Here is a 21,534-nt window from a genome sequence, read left to right on the forward strand (position 1 = left end):
GGCTTTATATGGTTAAGTTGCATACTGAATACATCCCCAGGGATGGTGTGTATTTCATGACTAGAAGACCCTTAACACCTGCTGCCCCACTAGGAGTGATATGCAGACTAATCTCTGCCTGTGTTAGTAAAGACAGTTTGAGTCTCTAAGGTACAGATCTGATTTTTCCCTCGTAACTAGAAAAGTGTGTGTGTGTGTATGTGTGTGTGTGTGTGTGTGTGTGTGTGTGTGTGTGTGTGTGTGTGGTGTTATTTTGTGCCTGTATTGGTTGCTTTGGTACTATAATAATGTTCACTGATCATTTACTTTAATGGTTTTAACCTAATTGATTATCTTTGCCTGAATCTGTTTGTGGCATTTAAAAAAATATGTGCCACTGGATTTTAAATCACCTTGAGAGCAAAGGCTTTGACATCTAGAGACTTAGCAACTCTTTAAGTAAGAGTTGATTCTCATGATATCACTTTGGGGAGGGGAATGCTTTAAAAGGTAAATTAGGGAGCACCTATACATGTATCCTCAGCTGTTAGGACTTACATATTTCCCAAGTAAAATAAAGATAAAACTAAAAATGGTAATTCAGAGTAAATCTTGTTCTTAGTAGTGGTATCAGCAATGGAGTCTCAGTGCTGGAGCTCAATTTCAGCTCCTATTTTTTTTTTACCCTGAAAGCATCAACAATTCCTAATGGTTTCAGCTACTGCCTGTATGCTGGTGTTTCAGTATCTTCAGCTCTGTGCTCACACCACCTTAATTACATATCAAAGCCCGATGGCCTCTTCTTCACTATGTGCTGCCACATTCCATTTCCAGGTATCTCTGTGCCCTCATTCCCCCAGTCCTTCGCCCAGGTATAGACCTTCCTTAGCTCCTGCTAGGATCGGCAGGCATCTTCTGACTGTGCTCTTGGTCAGCGGCTGTTCACATCCACCATGCATTCCATTGCTAGACATATATTCCTTAATTTGTTTTGCATGTGTCACTTTCTGGTTCATACTATTTTAGTCAATTCCTATCGTTTACCTGGACAAGCCTAAATTCTTCTATTTCAATTTTATTCTTTTGTAGTAAGGACTTGTGTAATCTGATCATATCCTGTCCAGGGCTCTAGTTGAACCTTTGCAGCACAAACAACTACAGCTACAAGACAGCATCTACAACAATGCTCTTGACTTATTCACCTTTAATTTCTAAAGGTTTAAATTCTTCAACTGTATGAGTCCTTTGGAGGAGATGGTCTCATTTACATTTCTAAATTAATTCCCCAAAGATGTGACCGATGTCTTGTGATCCATTCATCTGCTTCTTTCTAGTATTGCACTTAAGCTGTCTTGTACTGATGAGTATCACGAACAGACACACACTCCTCTGAAGTTAATTCTGAATTTTTTGGTGCCTTACTCCAGGGCCTATCATTTTGTATTGTTATAAAATTCTTCTTTAATTTAGATGAAATCTCCCCTGTGTAGGTGAAATGCTATTTCTTCTCATTGTCAGTGAATAAGAACATCTGGTTAACATCCATAATAGCCTCAAGTATGAGGCATGAAGATGTTCTGGAACTTTGAAAACTCACTACATTTCTTTACTCGAACATTTTATATATCTGATGGATTTAACCCATTCAAAAAATCTCCAGAATTACAGATGATCTTTCCTTAGTATTCTGTGGATTTCCCAAATTATGGTCTTTCCCCTAAATCTTGGAGTTCTGTATTTTGAATTTTTTCCCTTCCTATGTGGAGGGCACAATTCAGTTCCTGGGCTGCTACAGATTCATTCGGCAGACACAAAAGGCACAAAGAATATCATCACATAGTCTAAAGCATGCTGCAGGAAAGAAGAATGACAGTGCAAATATTAAAACATCTCTCACGGTATTAGAGTGCCCATCATTACACAACAGCAAGATGTTGGCCCTTTTCCTGGACTTTTAGTAACTGTTTTCTCTACCCTTCTTTTTTAGTAATTAATCAGATAAGAATAGTAGACAAGAAAGATAAATTTGAAGCATCAGAAGGACTTCTATGGTCAGATTTTTTCCCCCTGAAGATTGAACCCAGAACTTTGTGCATGCCAAGCACATGTTTCACCATGAACAGACCTTTGAGGAAACATACACGTCATTTCATTCTGACCTATGCTACTCAACATGGTTTGACATACAAGGCTAGCCACTGCTCACAGAGACCTGCTTTGCTCCACTCAGTTCCTGTCTGCCTTTGGCAATGATGTCATCTCTACACACATTTGGGAAGAATAAACTGTCATTTGGTTTTGCATATGAAAAATTTAAAAAAAGAATAGATAGAACAAAAATGATGATTTAGAAATAATCAGAAAAAAAATGAGCTGGACTGACATTCGATACTATCTTTTATAGAAAAGAAGATAAAATTAAATGGTTACTATAATAAGCTGAGGCCTGAAACTATGGCCTTCTGCATCCTTCTTTTGATTTTCCTCTAAACCTAGGGATCTTTGATTGGCTAGATCCCAGTATTTCTTTTCACCCCTGGGCTAAATTTTTGGCTTAGTTGGGAACAGCTGCCAGTATTTCTTTTTGCTGCTAGTCAGTCAAAAAAATGTGCTCACATTGGAGGCCTGGCTGCATCCCACCCAGGGTGCTGGATGCATTAACTTTTTCACACACAACCTTTGCCAGGCTGTACATGGAAGTCCATCACAGACACTAAAGCTCACTGCATCACTAGCTAGCTTGGAGGTGGTGCCAACGTCAGTTAGAGAGACTGTCAACATATTTTAGGAGTCTGTGGCAAAGTGATGAATTTTACTACATGCACCAAGTTAATGGGGAAAAAGAACACTTCCGAGATTAGGAAGCCAAAAGTGCTATTATTTAATTGCTCCAATTCTCAAAGCAAAACAAACCAACGCCTTATCTAGTCTGTGACTTGGTTAAGAACTCAAACAAATACGAATATAAATATATAGGTATTAACTAATTAGTTTACATGATTTTGTTCTACTTTCCTTATGTGTCTTAAGAACAGAACAGCTTTTTTTTTTTTTTTTTTAAAATGACAATCATGCTTCAGTCTAATGCTTGTTGAGTATGATCCATTTTATTAAAAAAATCCTGAATCAATTTCCTGGCTTACAGCATATCCAACCAAGATTCCAGGTGTTCTCACCATAAGAAGGGTCTCTTTCAAAGGGCTGTTTGCTTTTATAACTGCACACCCACCAGAAACATTGCGAACACCCCAACAATAGAGCTGAAACCTAAAGCAGTTTGGTGACATTCCAAATTTTTGAATGGAATGTGAATCCATTAAGATTATTAGGTAACTTTATTGATATACTCGAATTTGTGCCAAATGTTAAAGCTGCCAAAGAAAAGACAGAATAAAAACTGGCTCTTGGATTCCAACTCTTGAGAATTTTGGTGTGGAAACTGTATTTTCTTGTAATTTACTTAAAAGACACACCATGCTTTCTCTCTTTTATTGCATTCTCAGTTTTCAGGAAGCAAAGAGAAATGAGATACATAATCAATGTTTCTCTTCCATTTGGCTTTCAGCCTAAATAGTCCTGCACTTTTATTGGCGAAGTAGAACAGGTAATAACAGTGAACAAGAGACCTATTCTAAGAAGTACTGGCTCAAGTAAAGTACCACTACATCATGAGTGACTCATCATGAGTGATTACTCTGCAACCATGAAGCCAGGCTAATTGGACGATGGCCTGTGGCCAAGCTCTTGCTGGCATGACCCAAACACCCTTGGCTGATAGCCATGTTGTCTCTTTATCACACTTTTTTTTGGGGGGGGGGGTGGGTGGGAAGGGAAGATAATCTAGATGGGAAGTGAAATAATTAAAAATAAAAATCTTCCCAAGTACTATTTAACTTCTTATCGTGAATTAAAAGTTTAATTACGTATCCTGTTAAAGGCCTGGGTCCTATGATTAAATATGACAAAATAATAGTTATGATTACTGATCAAGTGAGGAACTTTATAGCTCTGAACTTTGTCTTTAAAGCTATTATTAATTTTAATTGAAATAGTTAAGAGTCTCCATAGTAGGAGAAAAAAAGAAAAAAAGAAATGTAAGGGACATTTTGTTCATATATTCAGAAGAGTTTTAAGAAGCACAGATATGCTGGTAACTAATTTGACAAAATTTAATGCAAACAACTTTATTGTTGAAGTCCTTGTTATAAATCCACATAAAATGTTGATTATTGTGGTCATCTTATGAGATAGGGATAAACGGGTTTAGTGAAAAGAAACCTTAAAACTGGCTTTGAAATCAGGTCACTTAAAATGATTTTTAGATATGTCTTAGGTTTTTGTCTACTCAACTCCTACTACTCTGCCAAAAGAGGAATGCATTTCTGCATCAGTTTCTTTAAATAGGACTTACTGGCCTCAGGATTTAAGAAATGTAAGAGGTTTGGAAAACAGCTTATGCATCTCAGTTTTAAAATTAGCTATTGCTGTGGCTATTTTCACCCTAGATTTCCCTCCCTCTGTATCAGCATCCTCCTGCAGCCTTCAGAGATGGAATCACAATAGAATCTGCTTCCCTTTTCATGGCTTTGCTTTATTGCACCCCCATCTGAGGCTGAGGCCAAGATTTCAGGGTTGGAAGTCACCTCTGCATTACTATAAATAAGTTCTGCCTTGAGGCATTTCAGAACTATCAGCATGAATCTAGGACTTGAAAACTTCTTACTTGCCAGCAAGTAGTTACCTGGAATATTCTGACTTCTTTATTTATTTGCTTTTTTTTTTTTTTTTCATCTGCTGCCAAGTCTCACTAATGCAACTTGGAAAATTGCACCACAGCTTTTAATGAGGATTCTGAGGTAAGAGCCATTTCATCAGAGAAGACTGTTCTTTCCTTTTATGGGAATAATAACACCTACTGTTTCTATAGCACCATCCTTCCAAGAAGCTGAACATATCACGTTTCATTAATCTGAAGAGCAACCTTGCAAGTCAAGCTGGGAACTAGTATTGTTACTCCCTGCACACTCATGTTGGAATTGAGGTCGTTAAATGTAAAATAATTTTCTCAAAATTCTACAACCTTCTTAAATAGTTAGGGAGCCATGATCTATTTGCATCTTCTGCAATCTGCTTATGTTCTAGGTTATCAAATAGCCCAGTGGTCCTATAGGTATTTTAACTTCCATCTCCTGTGAACGTCTGCAAGATATTTTCTGAGAATGTAAGGGAGTAGTGACAAAAATAAGTAACACAACGGAGCTTCTCTTCTGGAGTCCTGTAGTTCTTTCCTTTCCTGAACACTTTTACTCCTATTTCCACAGTCTTTTCCTTTATCTCTTAATATAAACATCTTTTCTCTCTTCCTGGAAAATAAGATTTCTTCTCTTTCCTTTCTGTAGAAACCTGGAAAAGTTCAAGGACCATAAACCTACAGCATGGGATAGGACCTCAGAGACCACCCAGTTCAACTCTATGTTTTTCAAATAAGGATGTGCCTTGAGAAGTTGAGTCCATCTGCTTGGTCAGTAGATCACTTGTGCACTCAAGGACATTCATTTACTAATTGGCTTCTGTCTCCTAAATCATCTAGTTTTCTCTCTGCCAGAATTTTCTCATGAGTCCAGGTATTAGTCAGAATAGGTGGGGCTCTATTGTAATAACAAATAAAACATCACATTCTTGTTTTATTTTGAGATAGGATCTTGCTATTTGCCCAGGTTGGTCTTGAATTCATAGGCTCAAGTGATATTCTCACCTCAGCCTTCCAAGTAGGTAGGATTACAGGTGCAGGTCACCAAGTTCAGCTAAAACATCAAATGGTAATGGCTTAAGGTAGAAGTTTATTTCTTATTTGTGTCAGAGTCTGATTTGAGTTAGATGGCTCTTCTTCCTGACTTTCCTCCAATAGTGACTCAGGGATCTGGGCTTTAGCTTTACTATCTTCAGAATTCTTTGTCACCAAAGAATGGGAAAGAGCACGAAGAACTCAGACCTGCTTCTAACTGCTTCAAACCAGAAGTGACATGAGTTCATCTAACATATCATTGGAAGATCTAGCCACATGGCCTACCTGATAACAAATTGAGAAAAATTGGGTATGGGCGAACAATGGTAATCTTCATAAAGGAATGCAAAAATGCTAGAATTTATTCCTACTTCAAACAAACAAAGAAAAAAACCCTAAAGCTAAATGAAATGTCTTTTGATGTTATTTCCCTCCAGCTACTGGTTCAATTCGCAATTCTCTTTAACTCAAGAAGCCTCAAAAAACATAGCCTATATTAATTTTCTTCAATTCTTTTCCATTCTCTCTAAAACAAATTGAATTGGTTTTTGCTCCTATTTCCTTCCCAAAAGTGTTCAATGAAATCACAAGTGGCCTTGACTTTGCTGGATGTCAGCTTTCAGCCTTCATTTAGCTGACTATCAAACTCATTTGACACAGCTGATTATTCTCTGTTCAAAATGCTTCCTTTTCTTGGTTTACTGCACACTATACTTTCTTGCTCTTCCTCCTGCCTCAATGACTGGTCCCTCCTGGTATACTGTGATGGCTCTTCTTCATTTTCCTGACCTCTCACTTCTGGAAATCCCCAAGGCTCAATCCTGAGACCTCTTTTCTTTTTCTATCTAAGCTTACTCCCTTGGTGATTGTTTCTAGTCTGTGGCTTCCAATATCCTTGATACTCTGGTATTAACACCCTTAACTAGCCAGGTGCAGTGGCACATGCATGTAATCCCAAGAGGCTGGAAGCTTGGGAGGCTGAAGCAGGAGGATCACAAGTTGGAAGCCAGCCTCAACAACTTAGAGGGGCCCTAAGCAACTTAGTGAGATCCTGTGTCAAAATAAAAAATAAAAAGGACTGGAGGTGTAGCTCGATGGTGAAGTGCCTCTGAGTTCATTCCTGCTACCAAAACAAACAAACAAAATCTCTTAACACTAGCCTAGGCTTATACCCATGAATTCCAGTCATACACATGCAAAAGTGGACTAGACCTCTTTACTTAAATGCAAACAGGTATCTCAAATACAAAATATATGAAATAGAACTCCCAGTCCTGCTCAACCCACCCCCCCCACCTCGTCCTCCCAGTCTTAACCAATTTCAGTTAGTGGCAACTCTCTTCTTCCATCAGCTTGGGCTCCAAATATGGGAGCTATCTGTCCCTTTTCTTTCTCTCCCACTTTATACCCAATCTATAGAAAAACTCCATAAGTTCTACCTTCAAAATGCCACCAAGAATCTGACACTGATGACCACTCCACTTGCCATGGCCCTGGTTGAGGCCATGTCCTCAGTTACTGTCTCACCCTCTTCAGTGTTCTCCCTGCTTTTGCCCTTGCCCTCTTTCAGTCCATTTGCACACAGCAGTCAAAATGATCTTCTCCTGTGAAACCCTTGGGTGGCTTCCCAGCTCATCCCAAGTAAAGGTCAAGTGTCTGTCAAGGGGCACAGCACAGCCCCATCTTCTCCCAGACACACCTCTTTCCATTCCCCGCTTGCTCACTCTGCTTCTGCCTCAGATATGCCATGCCTGCTCCATCCCCTGGCCCTTCTTTGCTGTTCCTCTGCCTAGCTCCCTCCTTCCCCAGATATCAGCATGGCTGGCCCCCTCACCTCCTTATGCTCCTCAAAAGTTGCCCCTGCAAACAAGCCACTCTTGAGACCCCTCTATTTAAAAATCCTGATACCTGAATCCTGACATTTACTAATCTCCATTATTGTTTTATTTTCCTCAGTGGCATGTAATTGAGTACATTTGGGATTTATTAGTTTTCTCTCTGTCTTCCTTCTCCCCATTGGAATGTAAGTGAGGTTTACCCAGAACCCAGAATGGTGCCTCCTGTGAGGGACTGTGATAAACTGTTGAATGAATGAGGAAATAAATTAGTGGGGAAGCAGAAGCCCAAAGGAGTTGTGTGGTTTGCTAGAGACCTTACACACAGGTGGTGCCAAGTCCCAGATTATGGTTTTTCCATCCCCTTATGGCTGATGGCTCTTAGTTTTTTTTTTTTTTTAATTCCCCTTCTTATCCTGGTAAAGAGTGGTGGTGTCTCCCTCAGAGTTCTGTTTAATTGGTGCTGGAGAGGTCAAAGGGCTGGTTGCATGCTCTGTGAATGAGCTTTTTACCTGTATCCCCCTGGTCATGCCACTTCCCAAAGGTGTCACCCATTGTTTTCTCCAAAACCTCCACCTTTCTCTGCAGCCACCCCCGGGCTCAGAATGCTATTGGCAAACTGTGCTGCAGCATTAAGTAGCTTCTGTAGCACTACATACTGAAAGGACCGTCTGATGATAATCATGACTCTCTTACTCCTTTCTTAAAAGACTGGACCTAAACCATCCCAGAGACATTAACAGCTTTCATAGCCTCTAAAAACTTCCAGACAAGAAGATTCCATAATCTTGTTGGCATCCGCACTTGGCAGTACTGCTGCAGGAACATTCTTTATTGCACCCTATGGTGAAGACAACACAGGCCTCTTCTTCCCAAGCTTTCTGGGTCAGCTTTCTCTCTTTCTCTTTTTGGTACTGAAAAGAATAAGATTTATCACAAGCTGGAAAGAGAGAGCAAGGATATGAGCAAAAGTCTAAAACATATTTGTACCTAAGGGGCCATATTTATTTCCACCCCATAGACATCCTCTGCACCCTTTCTCTTTTCTAGAGGATGAAAGAACATAGGAAATAAGACAAAGAGGGTGGCGGACCCTTGGCAATAATCCCCTGACAAATGCTATTTCCCTAGCCTTCTGTGAAGGAGCCAAGCAGCCTCCTGAGAACGGGTTGGAGACAAACCCTCTGTGGCTGCACAGCTTCTCAGAAAGCACACTCCATTTCTGACCTCAACTCCACACACCAAGAGATGGAACTTCATGGCAGTGATGCTACTTCTGATGTGGCTGGCATCCAGTGTGAAATGGTCTCCATGACCTTTGCTAAGAATGTGTCTCCTGAGCCAACTTTAATCCTAAGGAGCAGGGGGAGGACAGCCTTGAGGTGCTTGTAACGTCACCACTTTCTCTTCTCTCTTCGCACAAAACATAATTTCTAGTTGTAGATTAAAATGGCTAGTTTAATTATACAATGGAAGTACTTAGTACAATGGCTGGTTTCCTACTATTTGCTGACACATACCCGGGTTTATTTTCAATGGGGAGCCAACACTCAAATCCTGTAAGTTTCAGGTCTATCTTTCAATCCATTTTAGAGAAGAGAAAAAATAAAAAATAAAAGCAAAAGCAATTGAATTATTCCTTGACTTCTAGAAGGAGGCCTCTATTTTAAATCTCTCCCCTCTCAGGTTAGAGGTTGAAGCTGGGCACTGAGTGGTTTCACATTTGTTGGAGTTTCCCAGCAACAGTGAGGATTTCAGGGTAGAAGTACAGGACTGGACAGTAGTTAGATATGAGCTGGGTTTGGCCTAAACTGAATTAGGGAGTAGGAGGGTGCCAGTTTACATTTGGAGGTTTCACAGTGCAAGAAAAACTCTCAAACTGATACACAACATTAGCTGTCAGGTGTGAGTTGAGGTGTGGCAAGTGGGAACATGGGTGGGGGCAGGCCAGAAGTTGATCAGAATTAAGTGATAAGATGATGTGAGGTTAACCATTTCATTGCTTTTTCTTGTATCATGGGGACCAAATGCTAGTTAATTCTAAAATAGCAATTTGGGATGCTTGTTTATTTGCCAATTAATTCAAATTCTATGAAGTTATTCACAGGGAAAAGTGTGACAATTTTCACTGAGCCTCCAAGGGAATTTCTGTGTGCATACAGCAGAGGAAAACCATGCTCAGTGCATTGGCCATGGACAGGTGCTGAGCAGAGGAGGAGGCTCTTCCAAGGAGGCCTCCAAACACTTATAGCCCCACAGAGGAAAATGCTACTGGGGCTGGTTTGCAGGTCCCATTATTCAGACACTTAAGAGCTAGATGACTGACAACAGAGATTTATTTAAGAAAGAAGGAGAGAGAGTGTATGGGATGGGAGAGAGGAGAAGGAAGGAAAAAAGGAAATGGAAGGGAAGAAAGGAAAGGAAGACATCCAACCCATAGCTCTATGGGTTAATGTCAAGACTGCAGGAATGGGGGCAAACAGAATGTCGTCATGGTTTGGAGGACGAAGATAATGTAGGGACAACAGTCCTTTTAGAGGCTGGGAAGCAACACACAGCCAACTCTTATTTAACTGGAATAAAACCAAAAAGGTCAAACAGATTTTGTGGGATATATCTACACAGGATGCCTCTTATTTTAAATAGGAGTATGCAATGCGGTGGAAATAAGCAATTATTAAGGATTTGTTCTACAATGAAACTTTAAGGTTATGTCATAGGCATTTATATGCTGATCTCCTTTTCATCTTACTGCACCAGTATTGTACTTTGACTTTAGAATTATAGAGGTTCTTAAAGGCAAGATAACTGACAGAGAGATTCAGTGACTAGACCAGGATCCCAGGGCTAACCTGGGTGTAGGTCACAATGTCTAGGGAGTCTCAATATGGGGCCAACAGAGTCACAGAAGAGAAACTAAATTATGTAAAACATGACTTTCATTAATACATATATTTTCATATCATCTAATTATTTTTTAAAATCAGTAAAAAACATATATAGAAAATGGTTCTCAAATAGGTAACAGAGAATAAATAAACTGTGAGCATCACCTCCTTCCTTAAGATCTTTCTGGACAATTGGAAGTTTTCCAAATGGTTCCAGAGATTCTAGAGTTGGAATAAGTAAGAAAGGCATTCTTGTTCCCATCCAGAGAAGAAAAGGCCTTATATTTGACAAATGCTTATTATGAGACAGGCACTGCACTATGCTGAAAACTTTTATATTATCTCTCCTAATCCCCACAACACCCCACTAACTGGCTAAGTCTGCCCTGCTCATGCAGATGAGGAAACTCCAGCTCAGGATCCCCACGCATATGGCCATTCCCCGGCCTGTCCATGTTACTAAGGGCTTCCTGCACAACTGTCTTCAAGTGACTTGTCCTTTAATTTCTACTCTCTCTCTCTCTACTGTCTACTTACTTGTTGCATGAGGAGTGGTAATGGAGCATTTTACCATGAGTACATAAGAAATATCTGAATGTGAACATACTGAGTGCTTATGCAGTTCTCACTTTTATCAGCTGGGCACTCTCCTGCCCTCAGATAACCATAGATTTTGCTTAACAAGGGACTGGGATCTGGTGGAGTTCATACCTTGTGTGCTTGTCTTTTTTTTGTTTTTGCAGTGCAGGAGAACTCAGGGCCTCACCCATGGCAGGAAAGTGCTCTGCCACTGTGCTATATCCCCAGCTGTCTTTCTTTTTAAATGTTGGATCTGAATGTCCATCAATGGAGCACATGCTTTCTTGTCACTTTCCACTGTCTTATACACAACTGCTTTCATTAATACTATTTGCAAAATCTCTGAAGGCATCTGGGTTTGTGACCCCTAGAATTTGATGGTAGCTATAATCACTAGCAACTCATACATGTAAGTGACGGTGTGTTTGTTTTCTCCTAGGATTGCGGTGAAGAGCCGCTTGGTGGAACAGGGTCCAACAAGAGGGCTGTATTTGCAAAGAGTATGAATGTGAGTTGTACCCCTGGGAGCTGTGCAGTAGATACAATGGCTGATGGTGATCCTACAGTTGCACACTGTGCTGGTGGTGTGCAGGGAATGATTCTGGCCTGAACACAAAGCCTAAGGACAGTATTACCCTTTGTCCCATTAAAATTGAAGGGAAGTCAGGCTGATTAAAGGAGAGGAATGGTATACCCAATTCAGAGGGTGACTAGTGTGATAGTTTGTCATTGTGAAGCCCATCCTTTGAGTTTTCAGAGCTCAAACCATCCAACTGAAACTGAATGCCATCTCTGGACAGAGCAGATCCAGTTATTGGTGTCTCCAAAGTACCAACAATACTGGACTCATTGACTTAATCAGAAAATCTGAGTAGGGTATTTTCAAAAAATGGTGAGAGAATCAAGTTTATGCTTCTTAGAATCTCACTATTGCTAATGGTGAGAATTACTGGTTGCTTTTAATTTTTTCCCCAAGCAAGGAAGGCCCTGTGAATGCTTTCATTCTTTTATTCTCAAGGGCAACTCAACAATCCTTAAACCATTTGAAAGAGAGAAATCATAGCACTGATTCAGATCCCACATCTAGGACTGCATCAAACTTAGGTGGAACTAGTCAAAATCTGAAGTTTAAGTGAACTAGAAACTACAAGTGACTGAGCCCCAGGTGAGGTTCAGTTCCTTTAAAGAAATATGCTGTGTTCATACTCATGCTTCTGAGATTTCACGTGTATCAAACAGAAACTGGCTTTGCCACAAACCTAATATGTGGGTGACTTGGACATGCACGTGGCACAGGTTATACCTTCTAGATCCTACCAAGCCAATTATAGTCAATCCACCTCCTTTATCAACTATACAAACAAACCAAATTACTATACCTCTTCAGGCAGGCTGACCACCAAGTCATGTTTCGTCTGTCCAACCAGAGCCTGCCAGAAGTATTCACTGCATGCGGCCAGCACAGCCCGGTGGGCTCGGAACTCCTTCCTCTCCACTATCAGAGTCACGTCACAGAGAATATCCTTTTTCCGCTGGTCATTGAGGCCCAGGAGGATGTTGGTGCAGTGGACTGTGGACTCATACACATACATGGGGGAGTCAGGCTTCTCATCCACAGACATGCCGTTCACACCCTGAAAGAAAGAAAGGCTGAGTCACCACCACTATCAGAGAGTCACAGAGAGAAGGGAGAATGAACATCATGGTTTCTGGGTCCAACCCATGGGCCTGGCAGAAAGAAGCAGTACTGCAGATCAGCACGTTCAAACTCGGTTGGCATAATTAGGTCAGGGAGTACATCCGGAAAGTCAAGGTCAATGGCTGACTTTTTTTTTTTTTCTTTTATTGATTTTATTTTATTTTTTTAAAAATGCACGACAGGAAGGGACACTCCACTAAGGTAACCAGCGGCCACCATCTTGGACAGCGGAAGTAACCACCGCCACTCGCCGACAGATTGCAACAACAAACAGGTGTGTGTCACCCAGCTCAGCCCCCATACATAGGGGGATTTCGCTTAAAATCTCTCCTAGACTTTCAGGGGGAGGGACTATCAGAGTGAGCCTGCATAAAGACTAAAGGAGAGCTAGAGGCACCTGACCCTCAACCCGCCCCCCTCCCATCAGCGGCCAAAACAAAACCTGTCTAGCCAGCGCTGGGGAGGGGCAAGCAGAAAAAATCAAAACCATAGAGTGCTGGGGATCCCAAAAGCCAACGGTGTGACCCCGGAGATCCAGGCTGTCTGATTCGCGCGGCCTGCCCCGAGGCTACAGAAGGCGTGGCGCCCCAGAGAAGGGGTTAAATAGTCAGCAGGGAATTAAGTGGCTGCAACACGGTGGTATCCCACCAGCTAAACCCAAGCCCGCACTGACCCCCGGGCTGAGTTCGGGATTGTTGGCGGGGACGGAAGCGGTACAGCCCCACCCCCCACAAGGGACACTCCACTAAGGTAACCAGCGGCCACCATCTTGGACAGCGGAAGTAAACACCGCCACTCGCCGACAGATTGCAACAACAAACAGGTGTGTGTCACCCAGCTCAGCCCCCATACATAGGGGGATTTCGCTTAAAATCTCTCCTAGACTTTCAGGGGGAGGGACTATCAGAGTGAGCCTGCATAAAGACTAAAGGAGAGCTAGAGGCACCTGACCCTCAACCCGCCCCCCTCCCATCAGCGGCCAAAACAAAACCTGTCTAGCCAGCGCTGGGGAGGGGCAAGCAGAAAAAATCAAAACCATAGAGTGCTGGGGATCCCAAAAGCCAACGGTGTGACCCCGGAGATCCAGGCTGTCTGATTCGCGCGGCCTGCCCCGAGGCTACAGAAGGCGTGGTGCCCCAGAGAAGGGGTTAAATAGTCAGCAGGGAATTAAGTGGCTGCGACACGGTGGTATCCCACCAGCTAAACCCAAGCCCGCACTGACCCCCGGGCTGAGTTCGGGATTGTTGGCGGGGACGGAAGTGGTACAGCCCCACCCCCCACAAGGGACACTCCACTAAGGTAACCAGCGGCCACCATCTTGGACAGCGGAAGTAAACACCGCCACTCGCCGACAGATTGCAACAACAAACAGGTGTGTGTCACCCAGCTCAGCCCCCATACATAGGGGGATTTCGCTTAAAATCTCTCCTAGACTTTCAGGGGGAGGGACTATCAGAGTGAGCCTGCATAAAGACTAAAGGAGAGCTAGAGGCACCTGACCCTCAACCCGCCCCCCTCCCATCAGCGGCCAAAACAAAACCTGTCTAGCCAGCGCTGGGGAGGGGCAAGCAGAAAAAATCAAAACCATAGAGTGCTGGGGATCCCAAAAGCCAACGGTGTGACCCCGGAGATCCAGGCTGTCTGATTCGCGCGGCCTGCCCCGAGGCTACAGAAGGCGTGGCGCCCCAGAGAAGGGGTTAAATAGTCAGCAGGGAATTAAGTGGCTGCGACACGGTGGTATCCCACCAGCTAAACCCAAGCCCGCACTGACCCCCGGGCTGAGTTCGGGATTGTTGGCGGGGACGGAAGCGGTACAGCCCCACCCCCCACAAGGGACACTCCACTAAGGTAACCAGCGGCCACCATCTTGGACAGCTGAAGTATCCACCGCCACTGTCCGACAGATTGCAACAACAAAACAGGCACAGAGTACAGTTTGAACTGCCGAGAATCATCACTGAGGGGAAATCTGGTCTAGCAGGAGAAACCAAGGCTAGCAGGAGAAACCAGGAGCCTAGAGGCAAGGCCCTCGCGACTGGGCAGCTGTAAACTGCAGGCCCACCAGCGACAGTTCGCCCACTGCCCGCGTAACTTGGCGGTAGGAGAACGCCATCCCGTTGGTGACGGATCACCTGCCCGCGGCCTGTGATACTGGGCGGCTGGAGTCTACCCGCCTGCCACGACCGGGAGCAGAAACCACACAGAGACAGTCCAGTCACACCCCCCCATTAGGGCACCCCAGCAAGGAGACTGGGGCCCGTCATAGCAGAGTAGTGTCGTCACTGGAGCTCGAACGTCGGAATTCCTTCCCAGCGGAATCCACGTTAGCAGTCATACTTCAACAACACAAAGGAGAGACATCAGAGTAATACAGAAACAAAACAAATCTATAGAGGAGAGCAGAAACACGACAATCAAAAAGAGCTGGAAAGTAACGTGGACAACATGAGAAAACAAGGGAAAAAAGGATTACAAACAATGCAAGACTACTCAATTCTACAGGAGGACATAGAAACTTCAGAAACAGGTATAGGGAAAGAACTCAAGGCATACCTAACTCGAATGGAAAGGAATATTAGAGAAGACATGAGACAGCCAGTCCAAGAAATAAAAATATATTTTGAAAATGAATTAAACAAACAAATTCAAATGGCAAAGAACGAGCTCTACCAGGAGATAGAGATATTAAAAAAAAATCAAACAATAATCCTAGAATTCCAGGAAACTATAAACCAAATTAAAAACTCAAACGAGAATATTACAAATAGACTTGATCAAGTAGAAGTCAGAACATCAGATAATGAAGACAAAGTTTATCAACTTGAAAAGAATATAGTCAACACAGAAAAGATGCTTAATTCCCACGAGCAATCTATTCAAGAGATATGGGATGTCATAAAAAAACCAAATCTGAGAGTCATAGGGATAGAAGAAGGCACAGAGATTCAAACCAAAGGAATGGACAGCATATTAAATGAAATAATTCTAGAAAACTTCCCAGAGATGAAAGATGGAATGGATTGCCAAATCCTGGAAGCCTACAGGACCCCAAACATTCAAAACCATAATAGACCAACCCCAAGACATATAATTATGAAGATAGCCAACGTACAGAACAAGGAGAGAATATTAAAAGCTACGAGAGAAAAGAGGCAGATTACTTTCAGGGGTAAACCAATTAGGCTAACGACAGATTTCTCATCACAAACTTTGAAAGCGAGAAGATCCTGGAATAACGTATTTCAAACGCTGAAAAATAATGGATTCCAACCAAGAATACTATATCCAGCAAAATTGAGCTTCAAATTTGACAATGAAATTAAAATCTTTCACGATAAACAAAAGCTAAAAGAATTTGCAGCAAGAAAACCAGCTCTGCAAAGCATTTTGAACAAAACACTACAAGAAGAGGATGTGAAAAATAGTGCCCAAAACTAACAGCAGGAAGTATCTCAGTAAAGGGGGAGGAAAATAACCAAAAAGCAAAACTAACCAAACTAAAATAAATAAATAAAGAAGCATGACTGGAAATACAAATCATATCTCAATTGTAACCTTAAATGTTAATGGCCTAAACTCACCAATCAAGAGACATAGGCTAGTAAACTGGATCAAAAAAACAAATCCAACAATATGCTGCCTTCAAGAGACTCATATGATAGGAAAAGACATACACAGGCTGAAGGTAAAAGGTTGGGAAAAATCATACCACTCACATGGCCCTCGGAAGCAAGCAGGAGTGGCCATACTCATATCGAATAAAATCAACTTCAAACCTAAGTTAATCAAGAAGGACAAAGAAGGTTACTATATACTGTTAAAAGGAACCATCCACCAACAAGACATAACAATTATCAATTTGTATGCACCCAACAATGGAGCTGCAACGTTCATAAAACAAACTCTCCTCAAGTTCAAGAGTCAAATAGACCACAACACAATAATTATGGGTGACTTCAACACACCGCTCTCGCCATTAGACAGATCCTCTAGACAAAAACTGAATAAAGAAACTATAAAACTCAACAGCACAATCAATAATCTAGACTTAACCGACATATATAGAATATATCAACCATCATCAAGTGGATACACGTTCTTCTCAGCAGCACATGGATCCTACTCAAAGATAGACCATATATTATGCCATAAGACAACTCTTAGTAAATATAAAGGCGTGGAGATAATACCATGCACCATATCTGACCATAATGGAATGAAATTGGAAATCAATGATAAGAGAAGGAAGGAAAAATCCTACATCACATGGAAAATGAACAATATGTTATTGAATGATCAATGGGTTATAGAAGACATAAAGGAGGAGATGAAAAAATTCTTAGAGTCAAATGATAACACAGACACAACATACCGGAATTTATGGGACACAATGAAAGCAGTTTTAAGAGGGAAATTCATTTCTTGGAGTTCTTACCTCAAAAAAAGAAAAAACCAACAAATAAATGAACTCACACAACACCTCAAAAATCTAGAAAAGGAAGAGCAAAACAACAGCAAATGTAGTAGAAGACAAGAAATAATTAAAATTAGAGCAGAAATCAATGAAATTGAAACAAAAGAAACCATTGAAAAAATAGATAAAACTAAAAGTTGGTTCTTTGAAAAAATAAATAAGATAGACAAGCCCTTAGCCACGCTAACGAAAAGAAGAAGAGAGAGAACTCAAATTACTAACATACGGGATGAAAAAGGCAATATCACAACAGACACTACAGAAATACAGAAGATAATTAGAAAGTATTTTGAAACCCTATATTCTAATAAAATAGAAGATAACGAAGATATCGATAAATTTCTTAAGGCATATGAATTGCCCAGATTGAGACAGGAAGACACACACAATTTAAACAGACCAATAACAAAAGAAGAAATAGAAGAAGCCATCAAAAGACTACCAACTAAGAAAAGCCCTGGACCAGATGGGTATACAGCGGAGTTCTACAAAACCTTCAAAGAAGAATTAATACCAATACTTTTCAAGCTATTTCAAGAAATAGAAAAAGAAGGAGCTCTTCCAAATTCATTCTATGAGGCCAACATCACTTTGATCCCAAAACCAGACAAAGATACTTCAAAGAAAGAAAACTACAGACCAATATCTCTAATGAACTTGGATGCAAAAATTCTCAATAAAATTCTGGCGAATCGAATACAAAAACATATCAGAAAACTTGTGCACCATGATCAAGTAGGATTCATTCCTGGGATGCAAGGATGGTTCAATATACGGAAATCAATAAATGCTATCCACCACATCAATAGACTTAAAGACAAGAACCACATGATCATCTCGATGGATGCAGAAAAAGCATTTGACAAAGTACAGCATCCCTTTATGTTCAAAACACTAGAAAAACTAGGGATAACAGGAACTTACCTCAACATTGTAAAAGCTATCTATGCTAAGCCTCAGGCTAGCATCATTCTGAATGGAGAAAAATTGAAGGCATTCCCTCTAAAATCTGGAACAAGACAGGGATGCCCTCTATCACCACTTCTATTCAATTTAGTTCTCGAAGTACTAGCCAGAGCAATTAGACAGACAAAAGAAATTAAAGGCATAAAAATAGGAAAAGAAGAAATTAAACTATCGCTATTTGCGGATGACATGATAATATACTTAACAGACCCAAAAGAGTCTACAAAGAAGCTGCTAGAGTTAATAAATGAATTCAGCAAAGTGGCAGGTTATAAAATCAACACGCATAAATCAAAGGCATTCCTATATATCAGCAACAAAACTTCTGAAATGGAAATAAGGAAAACCACTCCATTCACAATATCCTCAAAGAAAATAAGATACTTGGGTATCAACCTAACAAAAGAGGTGAAAGATTTATACAATGAAAACTACCGAACCCTAAAGAGAGAGATAGAAGAAGATCTCAGAAGATGGAAAAATGTACCCTGTTCATGGATAGGCAGAACTAACATCATCAAAATGGCGATATTACCCAAAGTTCTCTATAGGTTTAATGCGATGCCAATCAAAATACCAACAGCATTTCTTGTAGAAATAGACAAAGCAATCATGAAATTCATATGGAAAAACAAAAGACCCAGAATAGCAAAAGCAATTCTAAGCAGGAAGTGTGAATCTGGAGGTATAGCGATACCAGAGGTCAAACTGTACTACAAAGCAATAGTAACAAAAACAGCATGGTACTGGTACCAAAACAGGCGGGTGGACCAATGGTACAGAATAGAAGACACAGAGACTAATCCACAAAGTTACAACTATCTTATATTTGATAAAGGGGCTAAAAGCATGCAATGGAGGAAGGATAGCATCTTCAACAAATGGTGCTGGGAAAATTGGAAATCCATATGCAACAAAATGAAATTGAATCCCTTTCTCTCGCCATCCACAAAAATTAACTCAAAATGGATCAGGGAGCTAGATATCAAATCAGAGACACTGCGTCTGATAGAAGAAAAAGTTGGCTACGATCTACAAATTGTGGGGTCGGGCTCCAAATTCCTTAATAGGACACCCATAGCCCAAGAGTTAACAACCAGAATAAACAAATGGGACTTACTTAAACTAAAAAGTTTTTTCTCAGCAAGAGAAACAATAAAAGAGGTAAATAGAGAGCCTACATCCTGGGAACAAATCTTTACCCCCCACACCTCCGATAGAGCCCTAATATCCAGAATGTACAAAGAACTCAAAAAATTAAATAATAAGATAACAAATAACCCAATTAACAAATGGGCCAAGGACCTCAACAGACACTTCTCAGAGGAGGACATACAATCAATCAACAAGTTCATGAAAAAATGCTCACCATCTCTAGCAATCAGAGAAATGCAAATCAAAACCACCCTAAGATACCATCTCACTCCAGTAAGATTGGCAGCCATTATGAAGTCAAACAACAACAAGTGTTGGCGGGGATGTGGGGAAAAAGGTACACTTGTACACTGCTGGTGGGGCTGCAAAATGGTGAGGCCAATTTGGAAAGCAGTATGGAGATTCCTGGGAAAGCTGGGAATGGAACCACCATTTGACCCAGCTATTGCACTTCTCGGACTATTCCCTGAGGACCTTAAAAGAGCGCACTATAGGGATACGGCTGCATCAATGATTATAGCGGCACAATTCACAATAGCTAGACTGTGGAACCAACCTAGATGCCCTTCAATAGATGAATGGATAAAGAAAATGTGGCATCTATACACAATGGAATATTATGCAGCACTAAGAAATGACAAAATCATAGAATTTGCAGGGAAATGGATGGCATTAGAGCAGATTATGCTAAGTGAAGCTAGCCAAGCCCTAAAAAACAAATGCCAAATGTCTGCTTTGATATAAAGAGAACAACTAAGAACAGAACAGGAAGGAAGAGCATGTGGAAAAGACTACAGATAACAAAGACGAATGGGGGGAGAGAAACGGAGAGAGAAGGGAAAGCATATGGAAATGGTAGGAGACCTTCAAGGATACATAAAATTACAAGAGGCTATGAGGGGCAAGGGGGAGGGAAAAAAAGGGAGAGAATTGAACAACAGCAGGGGAGATAGAGAGGGAAGATGGGAGGGGAGGGGAGGGGAGGGGTGATAGTAGGGGTTAGGAAAGGGAGCAGAATACAACAGACACTAATATGGCATTATGTAAAAATGTGAATATGTAACAGATGTGATTCTGCAATCTATATTTGGGGTGAAAATGGGAGTTCAAAACACAATTTGAGTCTAATGTATGAAAGATGATATATCATGAGCTATGTAATGCTTTAAATAATCAATAAAAAATTAAAAAAAAAAAAAAAGAAAAAAAAAATGCACGACAGCAGTGGAATACATTACAATTCTTATTACACATATAGAGTACAATTTTTCGTATCTCTGTATATAAAGTATGCTCACACCAATTTATGTTTTTATACATGTACTTTGGGTTTTTTTTTTTTTGCATTACAATTCTTTTTTTAATTTTTTTATTTTATTGTTGGTTGTTCAAAACATTACATAGTTCTTAATATACCATATTTCACAGATTGATTCAAGTGGGTTATGAACTCCCATTTTTACCCCGTATACAGATTGCTGTGTCACATCAGTTACATTTCCATTGATTTACAAATTGCCTTTCTAGTGACTGATGTATTCTGCTGTCTATCCCATTCTCCACTGTCCCCTCACCCCTCCCCTCCCCTCCCCTCCCCTTCTCTCTCTCCATCCCCTCTACTATAAATCGTTTCTTCCACTTATATAATTTTTCTCCTACTCCTCCTTTCCTCTTATATGTAATTGTGTATAACCCTGAGGCTCACCTTCCAATTCCATGCAATTTCCCTTAACTCTCACTTTCCCTCCCGCCTATCATCCCTGTTTAATGTTTCTTCTTCTCCAGCTCTTCGTCTCTACCCTGTCCTTGGTTACTCCCCTTATATCAAAGAAGACATTTGACATTTGTTTTTTAAGGATTGGCTAGCTTCACTTAGCATAATCTGCTCTAATGCCATCCATTTCCCTCCAAATTCTATGATTTTGTCATTTCTTATTGCAGAGTAATACTCCATTGTGTATAAATGCCACATTTTTTTAATCCATTCATCTATTGAAGGGCTTCTAGGTTGGTTCCACAATCTTGCTATCGTGAATTGTGCTGCTATGAACATCGATATAGCAGTGTCCCTGTAGCATGCTCTTGTTAGGTCTTTAGGGAATAGACCGGGAAGGGGAATAGCTGGGTCAAATGGTGGTTCCATTCCCGGCTTTCCAAGAAATCTCCATACTGCT

General features: G+C 41.0%; 1 protein-coding gene across 11 annotated transcripts in view; it reads right to left on the reverse strand.

Annotated features, from left to right (window-relative positions):
• Window positions 1–21,534, reverse strand: part of BACH2 (BTB domain and CNC homolog 2) — a 361,249-nt gene that overhangs the window by 70,762 nt on the left and 268,953 nt on the right. For all 11 annotated transcript variants that reach the window (XM_081296113.1, XM_081296108.1, XM_081296111.1 and 8 more), the window contains one exon: window positions 12,446–12,700. In XM_081296113.1, coding sequence (XP_081152239.1) covers window positions 12,446–12,700 — 255 coding nt within the window. The remainder of the gene's footprint in view (window positions 1–12,445; window positions 12,701–21,534) is intronic.

Source organism: Spermophilus citellus (genome assembly GCF_964194105.1).
Source record: "Spermophilus citellus genome assembly, chromosome: 5".
NCBI classification, from domain to species: Eukaryota; Metazoa; Chordata; class Mammalia; order Rodentia; family Sciuridae; genus Spermophilus; species Spermophilus citellus.